Raw genomic sequence first — 22,909 nt, 5'->3', positions numbered from 1 at the left:
ACCCTCCAAATTCAATCAATATGTACCTTACTAATTTTCATCAAATGTTTCTTTTCTTTTCTTTTGAGGGGCAGTGTAGCATGATGGGCTGGGCAGCTAGGTGGCACAGTGAATAGAGCACTGGGCTTGGAATCAGGAAGACTCATCTTCATGAGTTCAAATTCAGCCTCAGACACTTATTAGCTGTGTGACCCTGGGAAAGTCACTTAACACTGTTTGCCTCAGTTTCTCATCTGTAAAATGAACTGGAGAAAGAAATAGCAACAAAAAAAAAACCCAAAAGGGGTCAGAGTCAGACACGACTGAAATGACACAACAGCAAAGTAGCAGGCGTCAGAAAGTCTTGGATGGAAGTCCAGACATTAGCATACACTGGCTATGCTGCATTGGGCAAATCACATAATCTCCCAGTGAGGCAAGCAAGTCTCTAAGATCATTCTATAAGTTGTAGACTGGGTGGTCATCTGCACGGTCATAAGAAATTTTCTCATTAGCAGGATTCCCTGTTTTAATGAAGTCATGAATCTCTTCCCAACCCCTCAAAATGTTCTGTTAGAAACTTAACATAGAACTTTAACACAAATAGCTGAACTTCATTAGTCATTATACCACACATTCAAATTAGAGAGGTTGTGATGAAGTGAAAAGAACACTCAATGGCTCTACAATCAGATAACCTAATTTAAAATTCCCATTGCTGATATTTCCGCGTGACTTTTTGCAAGTCATTTCACCTCACGAGGTACAGTTTCTTCATCAGTAGAATGGCGACGGTGGGCTCAATGGCCTCTGAGGTCCCTTCCCTCTCTAACTATGATCCTCATGAATTTTAATTGATAAAATATCACAATACCTCCTTAGTCTTTCCCTCTAGGTCTCCACTGGGATTTTTTTCTCCATTTATCCTCATTTAGCTTTTTTTTCCCTGTGAAAGCTGAGTGTAAGAGTATGCTGGAGCCAGCTTGAACTGGTTATCCAGACCTGACTGTTAAATTTTTGAGCATAAGGCATTTAAGCCTTCAAAATAAGCAAATACTCACAAATGGGCCTTGATTTATTTAGTTTTTATTGTTTGGACTTAAGAAAGTGATAGAGAAAATAATGCAGATTAAAGTTAAAAGTTTGTGATAAACAAATAAAATAAATTTGGAAAGCCAGTTATTTAAATATTTACCAGCACCATTGGTGGTATATATTACATTTTTCTGATTCTTCTTTTTTTTTCAGTTTGCCTCATGTCACAGAAGCATTTTCAGGTTGCTTCGTATGTCTCCTAATTACATTACAATATTCCCAGCATTAATGTTCCTCAGTTTGTTCAAACATTTTCCTGTTGTTGGATATTTAAATTCCTTTTAGTTTTTTAAAGATTATATATACTGCTATGGAAAAGTTGTAATATGTATGTATATATCCATATAGACACACATGCAAATGTGCATGAAATGATATGATATGAGTGTGCTTAAAGAAGCTAACACTTCAAGGGCATATATCTGACAATAAAATTAGTAGGTTCCAAGATATAATTATCTTTCCCTCTTTTACTGTGTGCTTCCAGACCGTTTTGCACAAAAATTCTATGAATTTGCAATTCTACAATTAAAGAACAACTGTGCCTGTTTTTCTAAGCCTTGACAACAATTAGTTTCTTTGACTTTAATCATTTTTTGGTCAATTTGACAGGTGTAAAGTGGGGGCCCCAAAATTGTTTTAATGAGCATCTCTTAGATTAATGGTCAGGTTGAACATCTTAAAAGTGATTATTAACAATTATGTTTCCTCTTTAAAACTATTCCTACATATTCTTCAATCATATATCCATTGTGGACTGGGAATTATTACTCTGACTAATTAATAGTCCCATACATTTTTTAGATGTCAAGTTTCAAAATCTTTCATTTTTAGGGCAAATATTTTTCAATGTTATTTTTCTTCTTTTAATTATATTGGTTTTGTTATACAAAACTAGTTTTAAAGTAGTAAGGGTTATTTATCTTTTCCCAATAATTGCTTCCATTTTCATAATTTTTTAAAAAATCTCTTGTATACCTGAAATACATACTGTACTCCATTTTCTTCCATCTTTTCTTTTCAAAAATTTTTAAAATGATATGTGGTACAACTGGTATTCACTGGGGTACATAGTTTAAAATGTGTGGCCAAATTCCTTTCCCATAAAATTGACAAAAAAGTATATTTGGTTGTTTAAATTCAATTGTATTTTTTTTCGGTTTTTAAGAATCTCCTTCCCACCTACTCTTCATTAAGAAGACAACAAAAATGAAATCATTATAAGTGTGTGTAGCTAAGCAAAACAAATTCCTGCATCAGCCATGTTCAGAAAAGAAAGAAAAGAAAATATGTTTTAATCTGCACTCTGAGCCCATCACTTTTCTACATGGAGGTGGTTAGTATATTTCCTCATGAGTACTTTGGAATTTGGGTTGGTTATTGTATTTATTAGAATTCCCACATCTTTCAAAATTTATCTTAATGATAGTTACTATTATAAATTCTTCTTCTGGTTTTGTTCACTTAACTTTGCATCAGTTCATACAAGTCTTCCTAGTTTTTTTTTCCTGAAACAATCCCCATCATCATTTCTTATAGCAAAATAGTATTCTATCAATTTCATATATTACAACTTGTTCAGCCATTTCCCAACTGATGGACACCCCCTCAGTTTCTAATTCTTTGTCACCACAAAAAAGAGATGCTATAAATATTGTTTGCACATATAGGTCCTTTTTTTCTTTCTTTGATCTCTTTGGGGGACAATGTAGTAATGGTATTGCTGGGTTAAAGGGTATGTATAGTTTAATATCTTTTTGGGTATAGTGCCAAATTGGTTTCCAGAATGCATTAAGGAATTTGTTTTTTCAATGTCCTTATAGAAATTGTCATTTTCCATTTTTTGTCAATTTTGCCAATCAGATGAGTGTGAAGTAATATTTCAGAGAAATGACTATATTTGTAAATCCTTCTCTCGTTTTTTATTTTCTAGGCTTGTTAAATGCTAATTTTTTTTTATTACTTTTGGTCAGATGGCTGATATATTCCATTGATCTAGTTGCCTATTTTTGGTGTAGTATAAATTATTTTAATGATAACTCTTTTAATACATTTATAATATTTAGGAATACAGTACTCTTTTCCTCTTTGGTATAATTATTAATCTTGTTTGCCTTTTCCTCTATATATGTTTCATTGTGACATTCTATAAAGTAGTTCCTTGTTATTTTCACTGACATTGTGTTAATTTGTTTGGTTTGTATCCACAATATAATTAGCGTAGGAAACTTCAGGTGAGTAAAACATCTCTACTAATTCAAATCTCAGCTACTTTGAAAGTTAAAGTCTTGCTGAGTTGTCTGGGGGCACTAAGAGGTTATGAGAGGCATGATGTCATGCATCCACTATATGTCAGAGGGAGGACTCCAACCCAAGTCTTCTTGAATCCAAGTTTGACTCTTAACCTACAATGCTGCATTGCCCTGCTATTGCATTTAAAATAATAAAATTACATTAAATATGTAATTTTATTGGAGGAACCAATGTCATTTAAATTCTATCGATCCAACCCTTGTACGAACACCAGATATCCTTTTATTAGCTAAAATTCTCCTTTACTTTGGTCATTTAAGTTTTATATTTCTTATTATAATAATTTTTTTTATTCCCAAGTAAGTAAATAGTTGGTGGTATTTATTATTGAAAATGGGGCCTGTTTTTATTAGTTTTGTTGATCTTTATTGGTGGTAAGAAAAAATGTCAAAAAAATGATTGTCAATGATTATTTCAGGTTAAATATGCATTGTCTAACTTTGCTTAATTTCTTTATTTTTTTGGATTCTTTTTTGGTTGAGGCATACACTTTTGTCATCTGCAAATAATGGCATTTTAAACTATCTTGTTTATAACAGAAATTCTTCTAATTAATTTTCCTATATTATTGCAATTTCTAGAATTTCCATTACTATATAGGCCTAGTAGAAGCATGGGATAGTAGAAAGAATACTAGCTCCAGAGTCACAGGACTTGGCTTTGAATCCTACCTTTGACACATTCCCTGTGTGACCTTGCTAAGTGATTAAACCTTCTGGAACCTGTTTCCTTATCTACAAAATGAAGGGATTGGACTAGATGGCTTCTCTTGCTCCTTTTAGCTCTTAATCTATGCTCCTCCAATAAAGTAGTAAGAGTTGCCACCTTTGCTTTGTACCTGTATTTAATGGGAAAGTTTCTAATGTTTCCATACAGCACATCATATTGACTCTTGGCTTCAGACAGAAACTTCCTATTCTGAGAAGGAAAAATTTTTCCATACCTATTCTTTTTATTGTTTTTACAAATAAATGGTGGGTTTTATCAAAGACTCTGAATCTATTGATATAAATTTTTAAAGTAATTTCACTGAAGTGATTTCTAATAGTAGTAGTTCATATCTGTAAAATACTTTAAGGTTTGCAAGTGCTTTAATTACTTCATTTGGTCCCTCAAACTACCCTTTGAAATAGTTGCTATTATTACTTTAATTTTTATAAAGGTGTAAACAGGCTCAGAGAAGTTAAGTGACTTACCTAGAGTCACTGAGCTCATAAGTCTTCTGCATAATTTGAAATCACGCTTCCTCTCACAATTATATTGATAGTGAAAGATGAACTAGTTTTGTATTCCTGGTATGAACCTTGCATGTTCAGAATAATTTTCTTAAAATATTGGTTTTCATCTCTGTTAAGCAAATGTTTGGCGCGGTTAGGAAATACGGGTGCATATACGGATTACATCTCTAATATGATTGGTAGACAAAACTCTAGATGAGAAACCACTTCCTACAAATGCAGATATATATCTGATATATGTGTATAAATGTACGTGTGTACTATATGACTGTATATAAACACAAGAACAATCAGTTGTAAGATTTATTTTTGGCAATTGCAAATCATTTAATTAACTTGGATTTCTTCATTTAGAGCTTTCAGGAGTCTATTTCATTGTGGTTTTTTGTTGATAAATTCTTTCAGGTTTTGTTCGTATTTGAGGAGAATTCTGTTGTCAATTGATTTGATCATGTCTGAGGGGAATATAATTGTGGGGTCCAATTCTTTTAACACTTTCATATGTTTTTATCCAACTCTGATGTTTTTCCTTTTTTGTTTTAAAGACTCTGATGTTAATCTAATTGTTATTCTAAATGATGTAACTTTTTTTGCTGTTGTTCTTGAAGGCTATAAAAAAAATTTGCCTTGTTGAATATATTAGTTGTTTTCTCCATTCTGGAAAATTTTCTCCCGTTTTGTCTTTGAATATCATATTTATTTTTTTAAAAAATTGTATCATCTGGCACACCAATTAATCTAATAGTTAAACTTTCTTCTTTATCTTTAAATATGTTATTTTGTCCTATAGGTACATTAATAGCTTATTTAGATATGTTCCCAGTTACATTTTTCTTCAATTTTATTTTTATCTATTAATTTTTGTTCAATTTCATTTATTTTCTTGTTTGGGGCTTCCATGGATGGATGTGTGTGTGTGTATGAAAATACACATCTATATATATATATGTATGTGTATATATATATATATATGTATATGTGTATGTATATATATGTGTGTGTGTGTGTGTATATATATATATGATATATGTGCATGTAAATTAATAAATTCTAGTGAGTTCCTATTGCCTCTAAGATCATATACAAATTCCTCCAATTGAATTTTCAAGTACTTCACAAACTGGACCCAAAGGATCTTTCCAGATTCATGTAGGTCAAACTAGCCTTAACTCTGTTATTCATACTTTGCACTCCATATCCTTTCTCTATGTCTCTTCACTGGCCACTTCCCATCCAGGCAAGACCATTTTTTCCCCCCTCTACCTCCACGCCTCCCTCACTTCCTTCAAGATACTGCTCTATCACCATCTTATATACTAGGCCTTTCTGGAATTCCCAAATGTCAGGGCTCTCCCCTTCCCTATCTGGTATTTAACTACCTCACATTTATTTTGCATTTATTCTTTATGTAATTATATATGTACATGTTGTCTTCCCCCAACAGAATGCAAACTCCTTGAGAGAAGGGTATATTTCATTTTTGTTGTTGCTGTTGTTTTTATTCCTAGCACTGTGAAGTCACAGTATTTAGTTCATAGTAGATATTTAGTTCCTGCTAATCAACTGATAAATCTTATTATTTTCATTTTAAAGGTGAAGAAACTAAACGGAACCCAGATGACCTGGTTTTTCTCCCTCCATAGCAAGGATCACAAGATCTGACTCTTTGGCACCCTCCTCATGTTTGTGTGTTCTGGTTTTTGTCATTTCTTTTTAAATTGCTACCACTCCCCGCTCTGGATTAAGTTCTCCACCATTAGCTCAGCCTTGAGGAGATAATGACTCGGTTAGTTTCCTTTGCTTTCTTACTCTAATCTCAAGAAACAGCACATAAACATTTATTCGATTTTTAAGGGTTATTACTACACACCACCTGTTGTGATTCCCAACTCTGCCATTCACTACATGACAATGGGCAAACCACTTAATTTCCCTATGACTCAGTTTTCTCATCTATTAAATGATGGGCTTGTACTCGAACATATCTTTGCTCTTGCAACTTTAAAATCCTATGAGGCAACACAAAAAAGGAGTATTTTCCCTCTTCTTTTTTGGTTTGAACCTGTGATTTTATTTATTTAGGAAACTCCCTTTACCAATATAGATCAGATACTATTCTGTAATTTACAGTCTGAGAAAGTTGACTGGGGCACTGACAGTTTATATAACTTGCTCAGGATCACATAGCCAGTTTCTGTCAGAGATAAGACTTCAATATTCCTGAGTCTTTCTTAGTTAGAGGGCAGCTCTTTATTCATTATGCCATACTTCCTCTCAATGGATATTATAATAACAGACTCAAGGTAGATGTTTATAAATTGAAGAGGGCATATAATCCTGGGAAACTGGGAATCTCTTTTTCCTGACATCTTTCTTCCATGTCTTATGCTAGGAATAAGACCTGGGGGTATAGACTTAACAGTCATATCTCTGGCTCCAAAGGTCTTTTTTGCTTGAATAAATCTAAATCATTTTCTAAAATGGATGAATCAATTCTAAACTCCACTACTCTGTTAATGTGCCTGTCTTTCCACAACCCCTCCAACATACATAGTGAGTTGATTTTTTTTCTCTTTTGAACAGAGTATTATTTAGCACCTATGTGAGTCAATCAATCAATAAGCATTTATTAAGTGTCCACTATATACTATATGGGCATTGTGCCAAACTTGGGATACAAAGGAAGGAAAAAGACAGTCCCTGCTATTGAGGAGTTTACAATCTAATGGGTTATTCATAAGCAAACAAACTTACAAATTTACAGGAAAATAGAAAAGAACAAACAAATGGAAGGATTAGAAATAATTGAGAAACATTTACTGGAGAAGGTGCGATTTTAACAGGGATTTGAAGGAAGCCAGAGAAGCCAGGAGGTGGAGATGAGGAGGAAGAACATTCCGGGTATAGGAGACAACCAGTGAAAATACCTGGAGCAGAGAGATGTGAGTTTCTCATGTAAATTGTAAAAAAGACTGGCAAAGTGCTAGGTATTGAAGGGCTTTAAATGCCATCAAACCAAGGATTTTCTATATTTGACCCTGGAAGTGATTGGGAGCTACTGGATTAAGAGTATAGAGGTGACATGGTTGGACCAGAACTTTAAGAAAATAACTTTGGCAGCTGATTGGAGGATAAATTGTAGTGGGGAGAGACTTATGGCAGGAAGACCAACCAATAGGCTATTGCAGTAGTTCAGGCATGACGGGATGAAGGCCTGAACTAAAGGGGTGGCAGTATCAGAGAAGAGAAGGGGGCATATTCAAGAGATGTTACCAAGGTGAAATCATCAGGCCTTGGCAACAGATTGGATATGAGGGAGTGAGCGACAGTAAGGAGTTGAGGAGGACACCTAGGTTGCAAGCCTGGGGGACTTGGAAGATGGGGGTACCCTAGACAAAAATAAGGAAGTTTGGAAGGGGGGGGGAGTGTAAGGGGGAACGATAATGAATTTGGTTGGGGGCATATTGAGTTTAGGCTATCTACTGGACATCTAGTTTGAGATGTCTGATGGGCAGATGGGGATATGAGACTAGAGGTCAGTGGAGCAGTTAAGGCAGTATAGCTAAATCCAAGAATCATCAGCATAGACATGCTAATTAAATCCATGGGAGCTAATGAGAAGTAATATAGAGGGAGAAGAGAAGAATCCAGGATAGAGCCCTGTGGGACACCCCCAGCTAAGAGACTGAGGAGAAGTAAGAGGAGAACCAGGTAAGAGGAGAACCAGGAGAGAGTGGTGGCCTGAAAACTCAGGTCTTCTGACTCTAAAACCATTTCTATTTTTTTCATACCACATCACTCTCTAAAGGTCCCTTCCTGAAATAAGATTCTATGCTTCTTTTAATCTCTATGGTTTGTCTTTACTGTATGCAAGTCTGCTTTAAGAGAAATGGTTGTAACCTTCCAGTCCAGAGTATCATCCCTAACTTAGGAGAGGAAGAGAAAGTCCCTGACATCAATCAGCACTGTCATTATTACTCCCTTCCTATGGGTACTCTACTTGTTAGTTTTTCTGGATTAGCCATGTGAAGATAGAGGAATTTATTAAAGAAGTGATCAGTTCTCAAAAAGTTTTAAGCCTGAAAAGAAAACATATTTTTCCCTCAACCTCAATTCTCTGGCAATAGAGCTGGAAAATCTATGTCTTAGTCCCCTAACTCCATGGACAGCAAAGGCCCTTTCCTTTGTAGATTTCTAGGATTTCTCTTCTAGTGTTACAGGCATCCTGCCTTAAATTATACCTCCTCCCTCACCCACTCACAGAGATCTCCCTGGAGTGCTTTTTGTTTTTCCATTGACTCATTCTCTTTATACTGGCTCTTCTGACCAGTAAGATTTGAATAATCAGCCTTACCCTTTGAGGTAGAGTTGCCTCTTTCATCTACTTCCCTAAAATGATGTAAGGATCACTTTCTTGCATAGTTACACAAAATTTCAGAGTCAGAATTGACTTCAGAATCCATAGAATTTCTGCCATATCTGAAAAGAATCCCCAGGATAATATACCCAGGTGGTCATCCAACCTGTGCCAGAAGACATCCAACAACAGGGAACTCACCACCTCCTGAGGCTGCCCATTTCTTTTCTTTTCTTTTTTTTTTTTTGGTGAGGCAATCGGGGTTAAGTGACTTGCCCAGGGTCACACAGCTGGTAAGTGTCCAGTGTCTGAGGCCAGATTTGAACTCAGGTCTTCTTGACTCCAAGGTCAGAGCTCTATCTACTGCGCCACCTAGCTGCCCCACCCATTCCATTTTTGTATAGCTCTGTGAGGTAGTTTTCCTGATATCAAACCTAAATTTGCTTTCTGCAAATTACTTTTGATTCTTCTCTCTAGGACCAAATAAAATTTCATTAATTCATTTCACATGGCAATCCTTCAAATATTTGGAGAAAAAAAACCCAACCCTACCATTCCATCCTATACCTCACCAAGTCTTCTCTTCTCCAGGCCAAATCTTTCCAGTTCCTTCAACTGACTCATCTGAAATGAACACAAGTTCCTACACCATTATGGTGGTCCTCCTCTGGACACTCTCCAGCTCATCACTGTTCCTGTTTTGAGGCATCCAGGACTGAATACAGTACTTCAGATGTGGTCTATTCAGAGGTGAAACTTGTCCAGAGAAGGCATGACCCAGAACAAAGTTTAAGTTACCTTGATGCTCTCAGGTAACTCCAAACACCTCTGCTCTTCAGTTGCTACTAATGGCTTTCTCCCCATTCTATTTATAGGTCCACTAAGTAGGGTGGCTTACTTTTATTCAGGATCACACTTTGAAAATATTTTAACATAATAATTACATAATAACAGATTCTATAAACAATATCCACTAGCCTAGGGATTCCAATAACTGCTTGGCACACTGGTAAGAAATGTCCTATATTAACAATAAATCTGCTTCAAGGTGCCCAATTCAATTCAATAAACATTTCTTAAAGATCTCTTTACGTGCAAAGAATAGTGCTAAGCACTAATAATCATAATGATAATAGCATTTACATAGCACTTTAAGGTTTGCAAAGTGCTTTATAAGTATTATTTTATCCTCATACAACCCTGGGAGGTGGGTAGTAATATTATCCCCATGCAATGGATGAGGAAACTGAGGCAGGCTTGCCCAGAGTCACATAGCTAGTGTCTGAGGTCAGATTCGAACCTATGGCTTTTCTGAATCCAGATCCAATGCTCTGTCTATTGTGTCCCTTGGCTGTTTCACCAGGAACAAAAACACAAAAATAAAACAGAACCTACCTTAAAGAAGGTTCCATTGAACTGGAGGAAAGTAACATAACATGAAGCAAATACAAAGTAGGCGGAAAGTAATTGCAGCGGTAAAGTGCTAACAATGAGGGTGGGGATGAGATAGCAAAGGCCTTATTTAGGATTTATTGGTAGTTGTTAAGTAGGAAAGAAAATTAAGATAAAATGGGGGATTTTTTAAAAAAATTGTTTACCTCCATATAATAATTCTCAAATGGATGGCTACATAGAACCATGATTCATGCCTCTAAAGGATCCTGCAGACTTTCATTTTAATCTCACTAACATCTATATGGTGTTCGGTTAGTATTAATAGTTTTATTTAGGGGTAGAAGCATTCAAGGCATTGTCCTCAAGTACCAAGCACACCAATAATAGGCTTGAGAAGCCCCCAACTCCCTCAAATTCTGCATCCAAAATCTTTCCTCACTTTCCTCAGTCTTGGCATACTCATTTCTTCCTGGATTTCTCAAATCCCTTGCCTTGGAAACTGACAAATACTAATGGTTGGCTAAAATCAGAGCAAAGTGGCTAATGGTTTGGCCTTGCCTCACCTCCATGTAACATTTAGAATCTCACTAAAGTAAGCTCATCACAGAGGGGTTACTTAAAGCGTTACTTCAAGAAAAGGTAGGGAGAAAAGACACCCAGTGAGTGAAAGAGTATCAAATATTTTGGATACTGCATACTTTACCAGTTATGTCATGCTGTTTGAATGACTCACTGTAGATCTGATACTGATTTGGACAATGTTTCTTCAGCCATTTGCAGACATCCTGCTGGGTCCACAGAGCCACTGGTTTTGACAGCTTCACTGTGCCAGACTGTAAACACAGAGAGGAAAAAGAAAACCCATTAAAGCCAGCACCCTGCTTTGAAAGGCACTGCAATGAAATCCATTTATAATCCATTAATTCATTGGTTTATAGGCTATAAAGCTGCAATGGACTTTTGAGATGAACTAGTCTAAGTTCTACATTTCACAGCAGGAAAAATTGAGGACCACACACAAAGTGACTTTTCCAAGGTCACACAGATAAGAAGCGGTGAGGCAAAATTCAACACTAATCTTACACTGAGGGTAGTATTCCTGCCACTATACCACCCGACCCCTCCTGTTCAATCCAACTCAACATGTAATAAGCATCTAATGAGTGAAAGGATGACAAACAAGGATGGAAATGGCAGGATGCCTACCTGTAAAAAGTTTACTATCTAAAAACAGTATAAAAGCAGCAAATAAGTCTGATGCACGGTGCTAAGTGCAAATGATCATAGGAACGGTTTGATCCAACATCTTCCTTTCAAAGATTACGACATTGAGTCCTGGGGCAGCTAGGTGACACAGTGGATAGAGCACTGGCCCTGGAGTCAGGAGGACCTGAGTTCAAATCCGGCCTCAGACACATAACACTTACTAGTTGTGTGACCATGGGCAAGTCACTTACCCCCATTGCCTAGCCAAAAAAAAAAAGAGCTTTTAAGAAATTGAGTCCTGAAAAGGGTAAAGTGACTTCCCAAGGTCACTGAAGTAGTAAGTTTCAGAGTTGAGTATGTGACTCCAAATCCAGCCATCTTTCATTGCATCAAAGTGCTAGCAATGCAAAATTAGAGAGGGGGGCAGGTGAAGGAGAAGGAGAGAAAAGAGGGAAGGAGAGGGGGAGAGAGAGAAATCATTTACATCTGAGAAGATTTGGGGAGGTTTCTTTCCCAGGAAGGAGGAAGTGAAAGGGTTTTGATGGATTTTGGTTGGCAGAGATATAGAAAAGAGTACATTCTAGATATATAAAAAGCTAGTAAAAAGTCTCTTAGTTCAAACCCCAGCCTGGTAGGGGATGGTCAAGGGCATTCACAGACTATCTCTAGTTTATTCCTAGTCCATAGCATTCCAGGAAGGAGAGGCAGCTGCATAGTCAATATGGAGGCTTAGTTGATATAATCAGAGGATTATAGATTTAGAGATCGAAGAGACCATTGTATCTACCCCCTCCCATTTTACAGATTAGGAAATTGAGACATGGAGAGGTAAAGTGTTTTGCCCAGAGACAACAATTAATCTGAGATTGGATTTGATCCCCCATCTTCTTGACTCTCAGTCCAATGCCTTATCCACAATACCTCTATATGTGAAGTATATATTACTGTAGGTAAAGTCCTTTGCAAACATTAATACCAATTATCTTTGTTATTTATCATTTTGTAATATTTTTGTTGGATCTAATAACATGCCACATGGCTTCAGTAAAACTATCTGCCCAGCTTACAATTCTATTGATTACAACGTCATTCAGAGACTTTATGAGAAAGCAAGATTTCCCTCCATTGTGTTGTCTTCAAAGTCTAGGGTTGTAGCCCAGATTTCCTTTCTATTAAGGACCTCCACTGTACCCTGAACACAACTTAGCACTGACCCCAATCTCCAGACAATTCCTAGAAATACTCACTTTTCTCCAAGTCAGCAAGAAATTCTTCAGCCCCTCACCCTGACCCCCAACTTCAGGGCCTTAAGAAGGCACTTTGGCATGAAGTTCCTGATTACTGGAGTTATTTGCCCAATGGTATTCAGCGTTTGCTGAAAAACACAGCAGTTTTGTGTTCTAGCGCAATCCAAGCCCTATGAAACAGTCTATTTATCAAGCCGTCTTCGATGTGTGTGTGATAAATGAGAAACATTTTTTTCCAAGTTTCACCACTGGACTGATGAAAGAAGGGATTGGTACTTGGTTCATTATCTTGCTTAGCACAAAAAATTGCTGAGCATTTGATTGGCTCCTTCACAGCCTACAGGAGCGCTTTTTTGTTATGACTAGTAATGCTAAGGTTGACTTCCTCAGCACCTCAAAAGATAGATGAACTTGCTGGCATGGGTATTCCCTCCCTTGATGCAGATCACAACCCCTTACACGCCCTAGTGGATGCTCTTTATGAGTTGCTGTTACTGAAAAATTAATCATCTCATAGGTTGCCTTCTGGTACCAAGTCTCTCTATACTTACACTATACTAAGTCCATTGCCAGGCTTGCACCCAAAATTTTTCCAGATTTGTACCACTTGCACTCCACTGTCTTGGACTTCTGGAGCCAAGGGGTAGGATATTCACCTCCATGCCATGATGATTCATTGAAATAAAATTTCAGTGGAGGAATACAGACTTATGAATGATTGGACATATTTATATAGTTTATGTTTATTTTGTCTAATTTACATAGTTTTAATAATCACTCAACATGCATTCAGTAAGTGCCTACTATGTACCAGGAACTATGCTAAGTTCTGGGAAAACAAAGAAAGGCAAAAGACAGGCCGTGTTCTTGAGGAGCTCACAGTCTAAAGTGTCTGACAGCCACTTGTTCTTTTGGACATTTCCCCCAATACAAGAAGCAGTTCTTCATCATCACAATCAACTTTATAAGCTGGTGATCTGGTTCATCATTTAATATAATCTTAGCTTAGTAAAGTAGTCTGTTCTCCTGATTACAAGTGCTGAATGACACATGCTTATGTGACCTATTTAAACAGTACTTTGCAGTTTCAAATCAGTTTCATATATATGTATATATATATATATATATACACACACACACATTTACATATATATATGATGCTATCTAAATCTATCTATCTATGTGATCCTCCCAACAATTTTAATTACCAACTACAACAACGTTCTTAAAGTCTCCATTTTTTATTGAACTCTGTATAGTATTTGACACTATTGGCCATTTCCTCCTACTAGATTCTCTCTCCTCCTTTGATTTCAGTCTTCACCATACTCTTCAGATCCTCCTTCTACTTTGCTAACAGATCCTCAGTCTCATTCCTAACCTCTTAAGATGAATGATCTGTCCCTGAACTTCAACTCTTCTCCCTTAGCCATCTCATTCATTCCCTAGGTTTTAATTATCCCCTTTTATATCTTCATTCCAAGTCTTGGCTTCTCTATAAGTGGATTTGCACCTAATTATAAGGCATCTACATCTGGATGTTCCATTGTCACCCTCAGCTGACATTAGAGTAAATGGCTTCTAAGGCCCCTTCCAGTCCTATGATTCGATTATTTCCTCCTGTAAACTTGTTGCCTGTAAATTTGTATGACAAATAAAATAATCCATATAAAGCACATTGCAAATCTTAATGTACTGTATTAATATTTGCCATTTTTCTGACTTTACCATTTCTATTACTGGCACTACCATTAACAGCTTCCCATGTTTGAAACCCTAGTGATATTTCTGACTCTTCCTCACGACTCATATCTAAGCATTCACCAAAACCTTTTGCTTCTATTTCCATAAATGTCCCTTCCTTTCTATTCCCACTATGAATACCTTCATAATAAGCCCCTGTTACCACCTAATTCAACCATTATTATAGCCTTATAAAAATTATTCCTGCTTCCATTTTCTTTCCCCTCCTATCCATCCTTAATTTCACTATTAGACTTATTTTTTCTAATGTATCAATTATTTAATTCTTCTGCTCAAAAATCTTCAATGGAGTCAGTTGTGAGGGTACCTGTAATTACAGGGCATACCTAATCCCTGCTACCAGGTAAGTTCAGGCTGGTGGATCATTTGAGCTCCAGTTTTGAGATTCTGGAGGGCTAAAGTTGACTGGGTGTCCCCCTAAGTCAGGCACCAATATGGTGAGCCCCAGGTAGCAAGGGGCCACCAGGATGCCTAAGGAGGGACAAACAGAACAGATCAAAACTTTTATATTGATTAACAGTAAGATTGGGTCCATAAGTGGCTGCTGCATTTCTAGCCTGGGCAAGATAGGGAGACAGAGAGACTACCAACCCAAAACCTGGGCAAGAAAAGGAGATAGAGAGACTACTAACCCAAAACCCAACCAAAAACACACACCCACAAACACACAAAACAACAGCAATAACAACAATAAAAAACCCACCACTACAACCCCCACCACCAATTAGCCTTTTCACTGCCTAAGTAAAAGAGCCTGAGGCCTTGGACCTGGTATTGAAGGCCCTCTAAAATCTGGTGGTATCTTTCCAGACTTATATTCTCTCATTCTTCATCACTCCTCTGCACTTGCCAAATTGGACCCTCTATGTGTTCTCTGCTTCCTTTTCCTCTGGTCTTTGTTGACATTATTCTTTGTTTTATGAGTATCTTCCCTCCCTCTCTTTGCCTCTAATTTCCTGCTTATCCTTTAAAGCTAAACCCAAATGCTACCTCTTAGATAAAGTCGTTTCTCATGTCCTATCTATACTAAACTGTTCCTTTGGATCTTAGCTAGCTCTTTGTTCAGTCCCTCTCTAAGGTACTTATTATACATCAGTTATTTGTGCTTATCTTATTCTTTTAATAACGCATAAACTGCATGAGGGCAGGGGCCATGCCTCATCTAAATGCTATATTGTCCCCCAATATCTAATACAGTGTTCTCAATACAAGAGATGCCTAATAAATGCTGAGAGAATAAATGAATGGATTTTGGAACACAACAAAAGGGTGATGCTTTTAGAAATCTAAAAAAAAAAGCCCCAGGTAAATTTAGAATGACAAACATGGTAAATTAGATTTTTTGTACTTGAGGGGTAAAAGCAGATGTTACTCTTGCATTCCTTCTCTCCTCTCATTCTCCTCCGAGGGCAGCCCCTTACTCAATTGCAAAGCAGAGTTCTGTAGGATAATACTGTTGTTCATCCTTCATTTTTGAAAAGGACCAATGACATCAAGATGTGATGGGTGATATCTTGACTTACGAGTTGGATTTAAATGAGGCAGAGTTGCACAAAGTCATCAGTCTCACTCTTTCTTCAAGAGTCATCGAAGTTCGCTGACAAGACAAAAGTCAGGATGACTGGCCTTCTATTCTAATAAGAATAATAATTCTAATTCTAATAAGATAAGCACAAATAACTAATGTATAATAAGTACCTTAGAGAGGGACTAAACAAAGAGCTAGCTAAGATCCAAAGGAACAGTTTAGTACGGATAGGACATGAGAAACGACTTTATCTAAGAGGTAGCATTTGGGTTTAGCTTTAAAGGATAAGCAGGAAATTAGAGGCAAAGAGAGGGAGGGAAGATACTCATAAAACAAAGAATAGTGTCAACAAAGACCAGGGGAAAAGGAAGCAGAGAACACATAGAGGGTCCAATTTGGCAAGTGCAGAGGAGTGATGAAGAAAAGACAGGATCAACGGCCTTCATGGCCACTGGAACAAATTGTTCTCATCTATACATTCCACCAGAAGAAGTCTTCTTGTGCTTGGGATTGGTGTCACCCTGATGCACCAACAGTTTTAAAGACCATCAGCTACCCTCAACCTGGTTTAGCCCCTCTGTTGAGACAGTTTACCTGGGTGTGACCAATGGACGTGTTGTAGCTACTTGAAGTCACAGGTGACAGTTGAATGATATGACTCTATGAAGAGGGAGACCATCAAGGGTTTGACCCTAAACCCTCTGAATTATTTCCTATTAATCCTGTATATAGCTTGCTTTGTCCATATTAGTTTGCAGGTTGTCTCCCCAATCTGATTTTAAGCTCTTTGAGGGCAAGAACTATCTTTCATCTCTTTTTGTATCCTCAGTCTAGCACATAGCAGGCACTTAATAAATGTTGGTTGGTTGATTGATTATTGATTGATTAATTGATTTGGAGAGTTCTTTGCAGGAAAGAATAGTAGCCCCAGAGGGATCTGTGGACAAGTAGGAAGGTAGATGCAGAAAAGAGTATAAACTGTTTGAGAAAGGGGCCTTTCTGCCATCAAGGTTTTGGGAGAGGGGCAGACTTCTGAGAGGGCCTGCAGCAGGAATAGGCAATTCTTAAGAAACTTCAAGGGGGTGGAATTTGAGATACCACCAGCAGCTGTAGCAGCAGCAGCGTCCAACACAGGCTTACACAGCTTCCTACACAGTATAAGAACCTGAAGAAAGAAAAGCTCCTTTGATGAGAGTCTGCTGGGGAGAAGAGTAATGTTTAAGCTCTACCTTAGTCATTCACCATAACTATAGGTCATCCTCAAATTTTATTTATCCAAACTAGGGGTATGGGGAAAATATGGTCTATAGCTAGATCAATACAGCATTCATTTTATGAACATTTCCATGCTTTTAGATTTTTCTATAAGTAGTAGTAAATCCTCAAAGATCTCATCTAGACTGTGGCCTTACTTCGAGGTGTGGTTGCTTATTGCCGGCTGGCAGTGGAGTAGGTATAATACATTATGTCACAGTCCTTCAGTGTGGAATATAATAATAACACTGACAATAATTGCAACAATCATTACAAAAAGTTCTCAGGAAAACAGTTACCCAGTATTAAAGATTAATCAATACACAAACATTTATTAGGCACTTATTATGTACCAAGCACAGTATACTGTGGTACAGTGGAGAGAGTAGCAGATTGGGAAACAAAGTTCCTCCTACATGATACTTGGTAACCTCAGTAGGTCATTTAAATTCTCTGGGCCTCAATTTCCTTACCTGGAAATTTCCTCATCCTTAGGCTGGACTATGTGGCCTCAGTTTACCTTAAGATTTAATTCTATATCCTATGATAAAAAGTAAGTCTCTGCTGTTAAGATTATATTCCATCAGGATAAACAACAGGTTTTATATACAAATCATATATATATACACAAAGTAAATATAAGATAAACACTTTTTAAGGGAGAGGATGCTGGGATGAGGAGTAGGGAAAATAATGAAAGGCATCATGTAAGAAGTGGCTTGTGGGCAGGTCTTCATCACCCCCAACCTGGACTATTGTAATAGCCTTCTGGTTGGTATCCTTGCCTCAAGCCTCTCCTCAGTCCAGTCCATTCTCCACTCAGCTGCCAAAGTGATTTTCCTAAAGTACAAATCTGACCATGTTACCCCTGCTCAATAAAACTCCAGTGATTCTCCATTACCTCCAGGATGAAACATAATATGCAAAGATAGGAGGAGAGTACACATTGATGAGGTCCTGGGACCCACTAAATTATTTAAGTAATAAAACAGAAATCAGTTCATTTACTTATTAAATCAAGCAATACAAATAAAATAAAGGAAAGGGAGGCGTTACCTCCTAAGTCCAAAAAAAGGACACTCTGCCCTTCTTAGCTAGAATATGACTATTTAGCTTCAGTTATATTAATCTCTGCCATTCTTAGTTAATTTAAGCAAAGTCCCCAGTGCTTCACTACCACATTCACACGATTTTGTTATTTACTGGGCTAGCATTTCCTAAATTAATTTGGTCACTCCAGCCTCAAAATATCCTGATAAAATTTATTAATACTGTAAGTGCTGGTCTAATGAGTTCTGGAAACATCAAACACTCTTGAAATAAAATGGAACTTGGGAAAATATTGGGGCAAAATGGATGAAACAGACTATTTTCATTAAGAAAAGTCACCACATGTGACAATAAGGATTTTTGAATCAATCAGAAAATGTTAGAACTGTAAGGAGGTTAAGAGATCATCCGAATCAACCACGCATTTCACAAAGGTGGGGGGGTGGGGAAACTAAGACACACAGATATTAAGAGACTTAGCCCAAGGTCCCACTTCCCCTTAATTCTAGTGCTTTCCCTCTGATGTTTACTCCCAGATTTATCCTGTGTGTGTGTACATACATATATAGAGTATATAAGACATGTCAAACAAACACACGTCTGTTGTATAATGTGTGGCACACATATCACATATTTAGACATGTGTCTGTACATGTCACACATGCATATATATTTATAGGTATGTCTTGTTTGCACAGAGTTGTGTGCATACTGTTTCCCTCATTAGACTCTGAGCTCTTTGAGCACAAGGTTGGTCTTTTGACTTTTTTTGGTATCCCCTTTGCTATGCTCAGGGCTTGGCACATAGCAAACACTTAATAAATGCTATTGATTGACTGAGGTCATACAACTGGTCACTGGATGAATTGGGACTTGAACCAGGGTACCTCACTTCCTGGCCCAAGGTTGTTTCTTTCTCCTACGCCACACTGATTGATATTCATAACTTCATATTTAATATTTTAAAGCAGAAAAAAAATTGACATTGAAGTTTTCTCATTTACATCTTATAAACTCTCAGAATGTCCCAGCACACAATTCTGGAAAAGTTATACTAAGTTACTGAGAGCCACGGTGTCTTGAATTTACCCAGTTAACTTCTTTCATGGTTTGTTATGGTGGCCAGGGTCTACTCCAGTCTCCTAGAAGTGACTATGAGAGCCAGCATATTCCAATCCTCCCCTTCCCCCCCCAGCCATTCCCTGATAAAGTGCTTTAGCAACCTGACTTTGTAAATGAGAACTTCCTTGATCTACCACTAACACATCTTCCAACAAAGTTAACCTACTTATCATATCAGTATAGCTTAAATATTATTTTGTCCCAGGCCTCCATCAGCAGAAGTTAGATACCCTGGAGACAGCCGAGAATAATGCATGCCCACGCAAACATACATACATATGTACATACTCACACATACACAGTGCATTTGTTTGCCTCATTCTGGGGAGAATGAAAATTATAGTATAATGATTTACCACACAATAGCAATATCCCCTTTCCCCAAGATCAGACGACTGTTCTTCAGTCCATTTAGAAAAGACGGGGGGGGGGGGATTTCAAATTCTTTCATCTCCTTGCATTATGTGTGTCTTCTCCTCCCTTTGAGTAGAAGCCATAACCAAAACAAACAGATGCACCATTTCACAATGACTTTAAACAATGAAATAGGAAAAAAAGTTCAAGCTGCCCAAGGACATGCTAATACAAAAAATGTTAGAAAGAGGACCTGTTTTCAGTGACTTTCCATTTGCCTCCTTCCTCTTTCCCATGTACATGTATACCACATCATCCTCTTGATTTAAAACATGGGAAACAGGGGGATTTGTTTTTTAATGTCCACAGAGAGACCACAGCACAATCTCCTTCTTATCTCAAGGTCACCATGTTGTGACATAGAACAAAATCTGAGGCATTTCCTCTAAGAACTGGTCATTGTACCGTCCTGTAGCCAAGGCCACAAATGAGACGCTAAGGCTTTTTAACTCTGTTCAGGACAGTGAGGTGCATTAGTGGGGAGGGGCGTGAAAAGTGAACTTTGTGAAATTAATCACATTTCTTGTTTCCTATTATAATTTCAAGATGCTTTATCCTTCTATTTCTCATTAGTCAACTTGGCAGTGTCTCCCACTGCTTCTATTTGTTTCCTTGTCCAGGTCTTTGTCTCAACTTGCTCATTACCTGTAAACAAACTAAGATGAAACAAAGCAGTATGGTACTTAAAGGAAACTTTGGGGGAATCATTTTAAGAGTCAAAATTTCTTTTTTTAGAGGAGACATTCACTCATGACTTAATATTTTGAAAGTCTAACTTTTCCTATATTGACCTGGATTTTTCTTGAAGTGGAGGAACATGTCTATTTTAGGTCCCCAAAGGTATGACAAAATCTTAGTTGAGGCTTCCCTCATTATTCCCCGAATCTAGTATACTATGAGAGGCAGACAACCACTGCACTGCATCCATGGACTATTAGAGGAAAGTAGGGCTTTCTATGGCCAAATCTCAGAGTGGTAAACATGTTTTCAGCATCTCATTATTAGCATGTATTGGAAAACTCCAAGCATTGCCTAGTTCTTCCCTTACCATTCTGCAATGTCCTTTGCTTACTTCCCAGTCCTCTCTTTTACTGTCTTCCATTGTGTCATCTTATTCAAGGTTAGGAGAAAGGGGAAAAAACACACAAAAAAACAGATGTTAATGTCTATCTCTACATCCCTTAATGGTGCTTATCAGTCCAGAAAAGGGCATTTTGAGACATTTGAGGAAACAAAAGACGGAGAAAAGTTTTCTCCTGTGAAGGGATGCTTTTCAAATGAATTCACAAATGCTAATATGTCCTTCTGTTCAACTGGATCTGTTCAATTGTAACTCAACCCACGAGGTCCAAATTCTAATGATTTTTCTTGGGATTTGGATAAGAAAACCCCCAGGAAACTTAACAATCCTTATATTTTATTTCGCAAAATAATGAACAATAAGACCCTCCTTTTCATCCCAAAGATGTCTGCTAGAAAGTTTCTAGGTAGTAAAATACAGGTTATTTCTTAGGTCTTCCAAGGGGAACTAGGTGTGCTGTTGGACCATGGCACCCAGCTTAACCATTGCTTCAAAATTAAAGGGGTATGGGGCACACTTTACATGTATGAAGCCAGCTCCCTCCTGGTTAGGATAGGAAGCCTTTGATATCACTGGTGGGTCAGCAGTGGTAGATAATTCTCCCTTCTGCAAGCCCGAACTGACATGTGGCAGAGCAACTGGGAGTTTTAGTGGACTATAAGCTCAAAACACATTGCCAATATGATATGGCAGCCAAGAAAGTCACAAAGAGGCAAATTTAGGCTAAATGCAAAGGGAAATTTTCCCAACAATTAGAGCTATCTTATAACAATAATTCTCACACTTATATGGTGCTTTATAGTTTATAAAACATTTAATATATATTATCTCATTTGATCCTCACAACATTTCTGGGTATAGGTGGCATTATTATGCCCATTTTACATATGAGAAAACTGAGGTTGAGAGATATTAAGTCACTTGCCCAGGGTCACACTGCTAATAAGTGTCTAAAGTAGGATTTGAACCCAGAATTTCCTGAATCTAAATTCAGCCCTCTACCCACCATTATGCTGCACACAGCTCTATTTCAAAAGATGATTAGGGAAAAAGGGAAAGAACCTACATGTTTGAAAATATTTATAGCAGCTCTCTTTGTGATGGCAAAGAACCAAAAAAATTGCAGGGATGTCTGTCAATTGGGGAATGGCTGAACAAATTGTGGTATATAAATGTAATGGAATTCTTCTGTGCTATAAGTAATGATGAGCTTGTTGATTATAGGAAAACATGGATACACCTGCATGAAATAATGAAAAGTGAAGTGAGCAGAACCAAGAGATCATTGTATACAGTAACAGTAATATTGTTTTAAAAAAACTTTGAGCAAATAAGTCATTTTGACTATTATAAATACCCAAAATAATTACAAAGGACATATGAAGGAAGATGTTATCTGCATCCAGAAAAAGAATTGATAAATAGAAGTATGTATAGAATGATTTTGCACATATATACACTCATATTTTTATCTGATGGTAGCCATTTCTAGGGTGGGGAGGGAGGGAAGAAAAAAAATAAATTTACACAATAACTTTATTATTAAAATGGACAGCAAGTTGTATATAACAGATCTGCAGTTTCATGTGCTATCATCTTTTTTTATTCACTGTTATGTAAATTTATTTCATAAATTAAAAATAAAACAAAACAAAATTTTAAGTTAATGGACTACTTTGAGGGATAATGGAATTCTCTTTAGTGGATCTCTTCAAGCCATGTCTTATGACCTTTAATGATATATGTTTTATAGAAGGATTTCTTTTTTAGGTGTGGGTTGAACTAGATGGCCAATAAGGTCCTTCCAGTCACCAAATTCTGTGAAGCTCTGAAGCTCTGGAACTCACAGATCCTGTCATTCTGTTA

The 22,909-nt window shown here is 37.2% G+C and overlaps 1 protein-coding gene across 3 annotated transcripts in view; it reads right to left on the bottom strand.

Moving 5' to 3' along the window:
* The window catches only part of SAMD12 (sterile alpha motif domain containing 12), a 509,235-nt gene that overhangs the window by 270,090 nt on the left and 216,236 nt on the right, over positions 1-22,909 (bottom strand). For all 3 annotated transcript variants that reach the window (XM_027854048.1, XM_027854047.1, XM_027854049.1), the window contains exon 3: positions 11,081-11,210. In XM_027854048.1, coding sequence (XP_027709849.1) covers positions 11,081-11,210 — 130 coding nt within the window. The remainder of the gene's footprint in view (positions 1-11,080; positions 11,211-22,909) is intronic.

The sequence above is a fragment of the Vombatus ursinus genome, unplaced genomic scaffold, assembly GCF_900497805.2.
Source record: "Vombatus ursinus unplaced genomic scaffold, bare-nosed wombat genome assembly UNPS02010284.1, whole genome shotgun sequence".
Taxonomy (NCBI): domain Eukaryota; kingdom Metazoa; phylum Chordata; class Mammalia; order Diprotodontia; family Vombatidae; genus Vombatus; species Vombatus ursinus.
The sequence above is the reverse complement of the archived record's forward strand: the minus strand, read 5'-3'. Positions and strand labels throughout refer to the sequence as shown.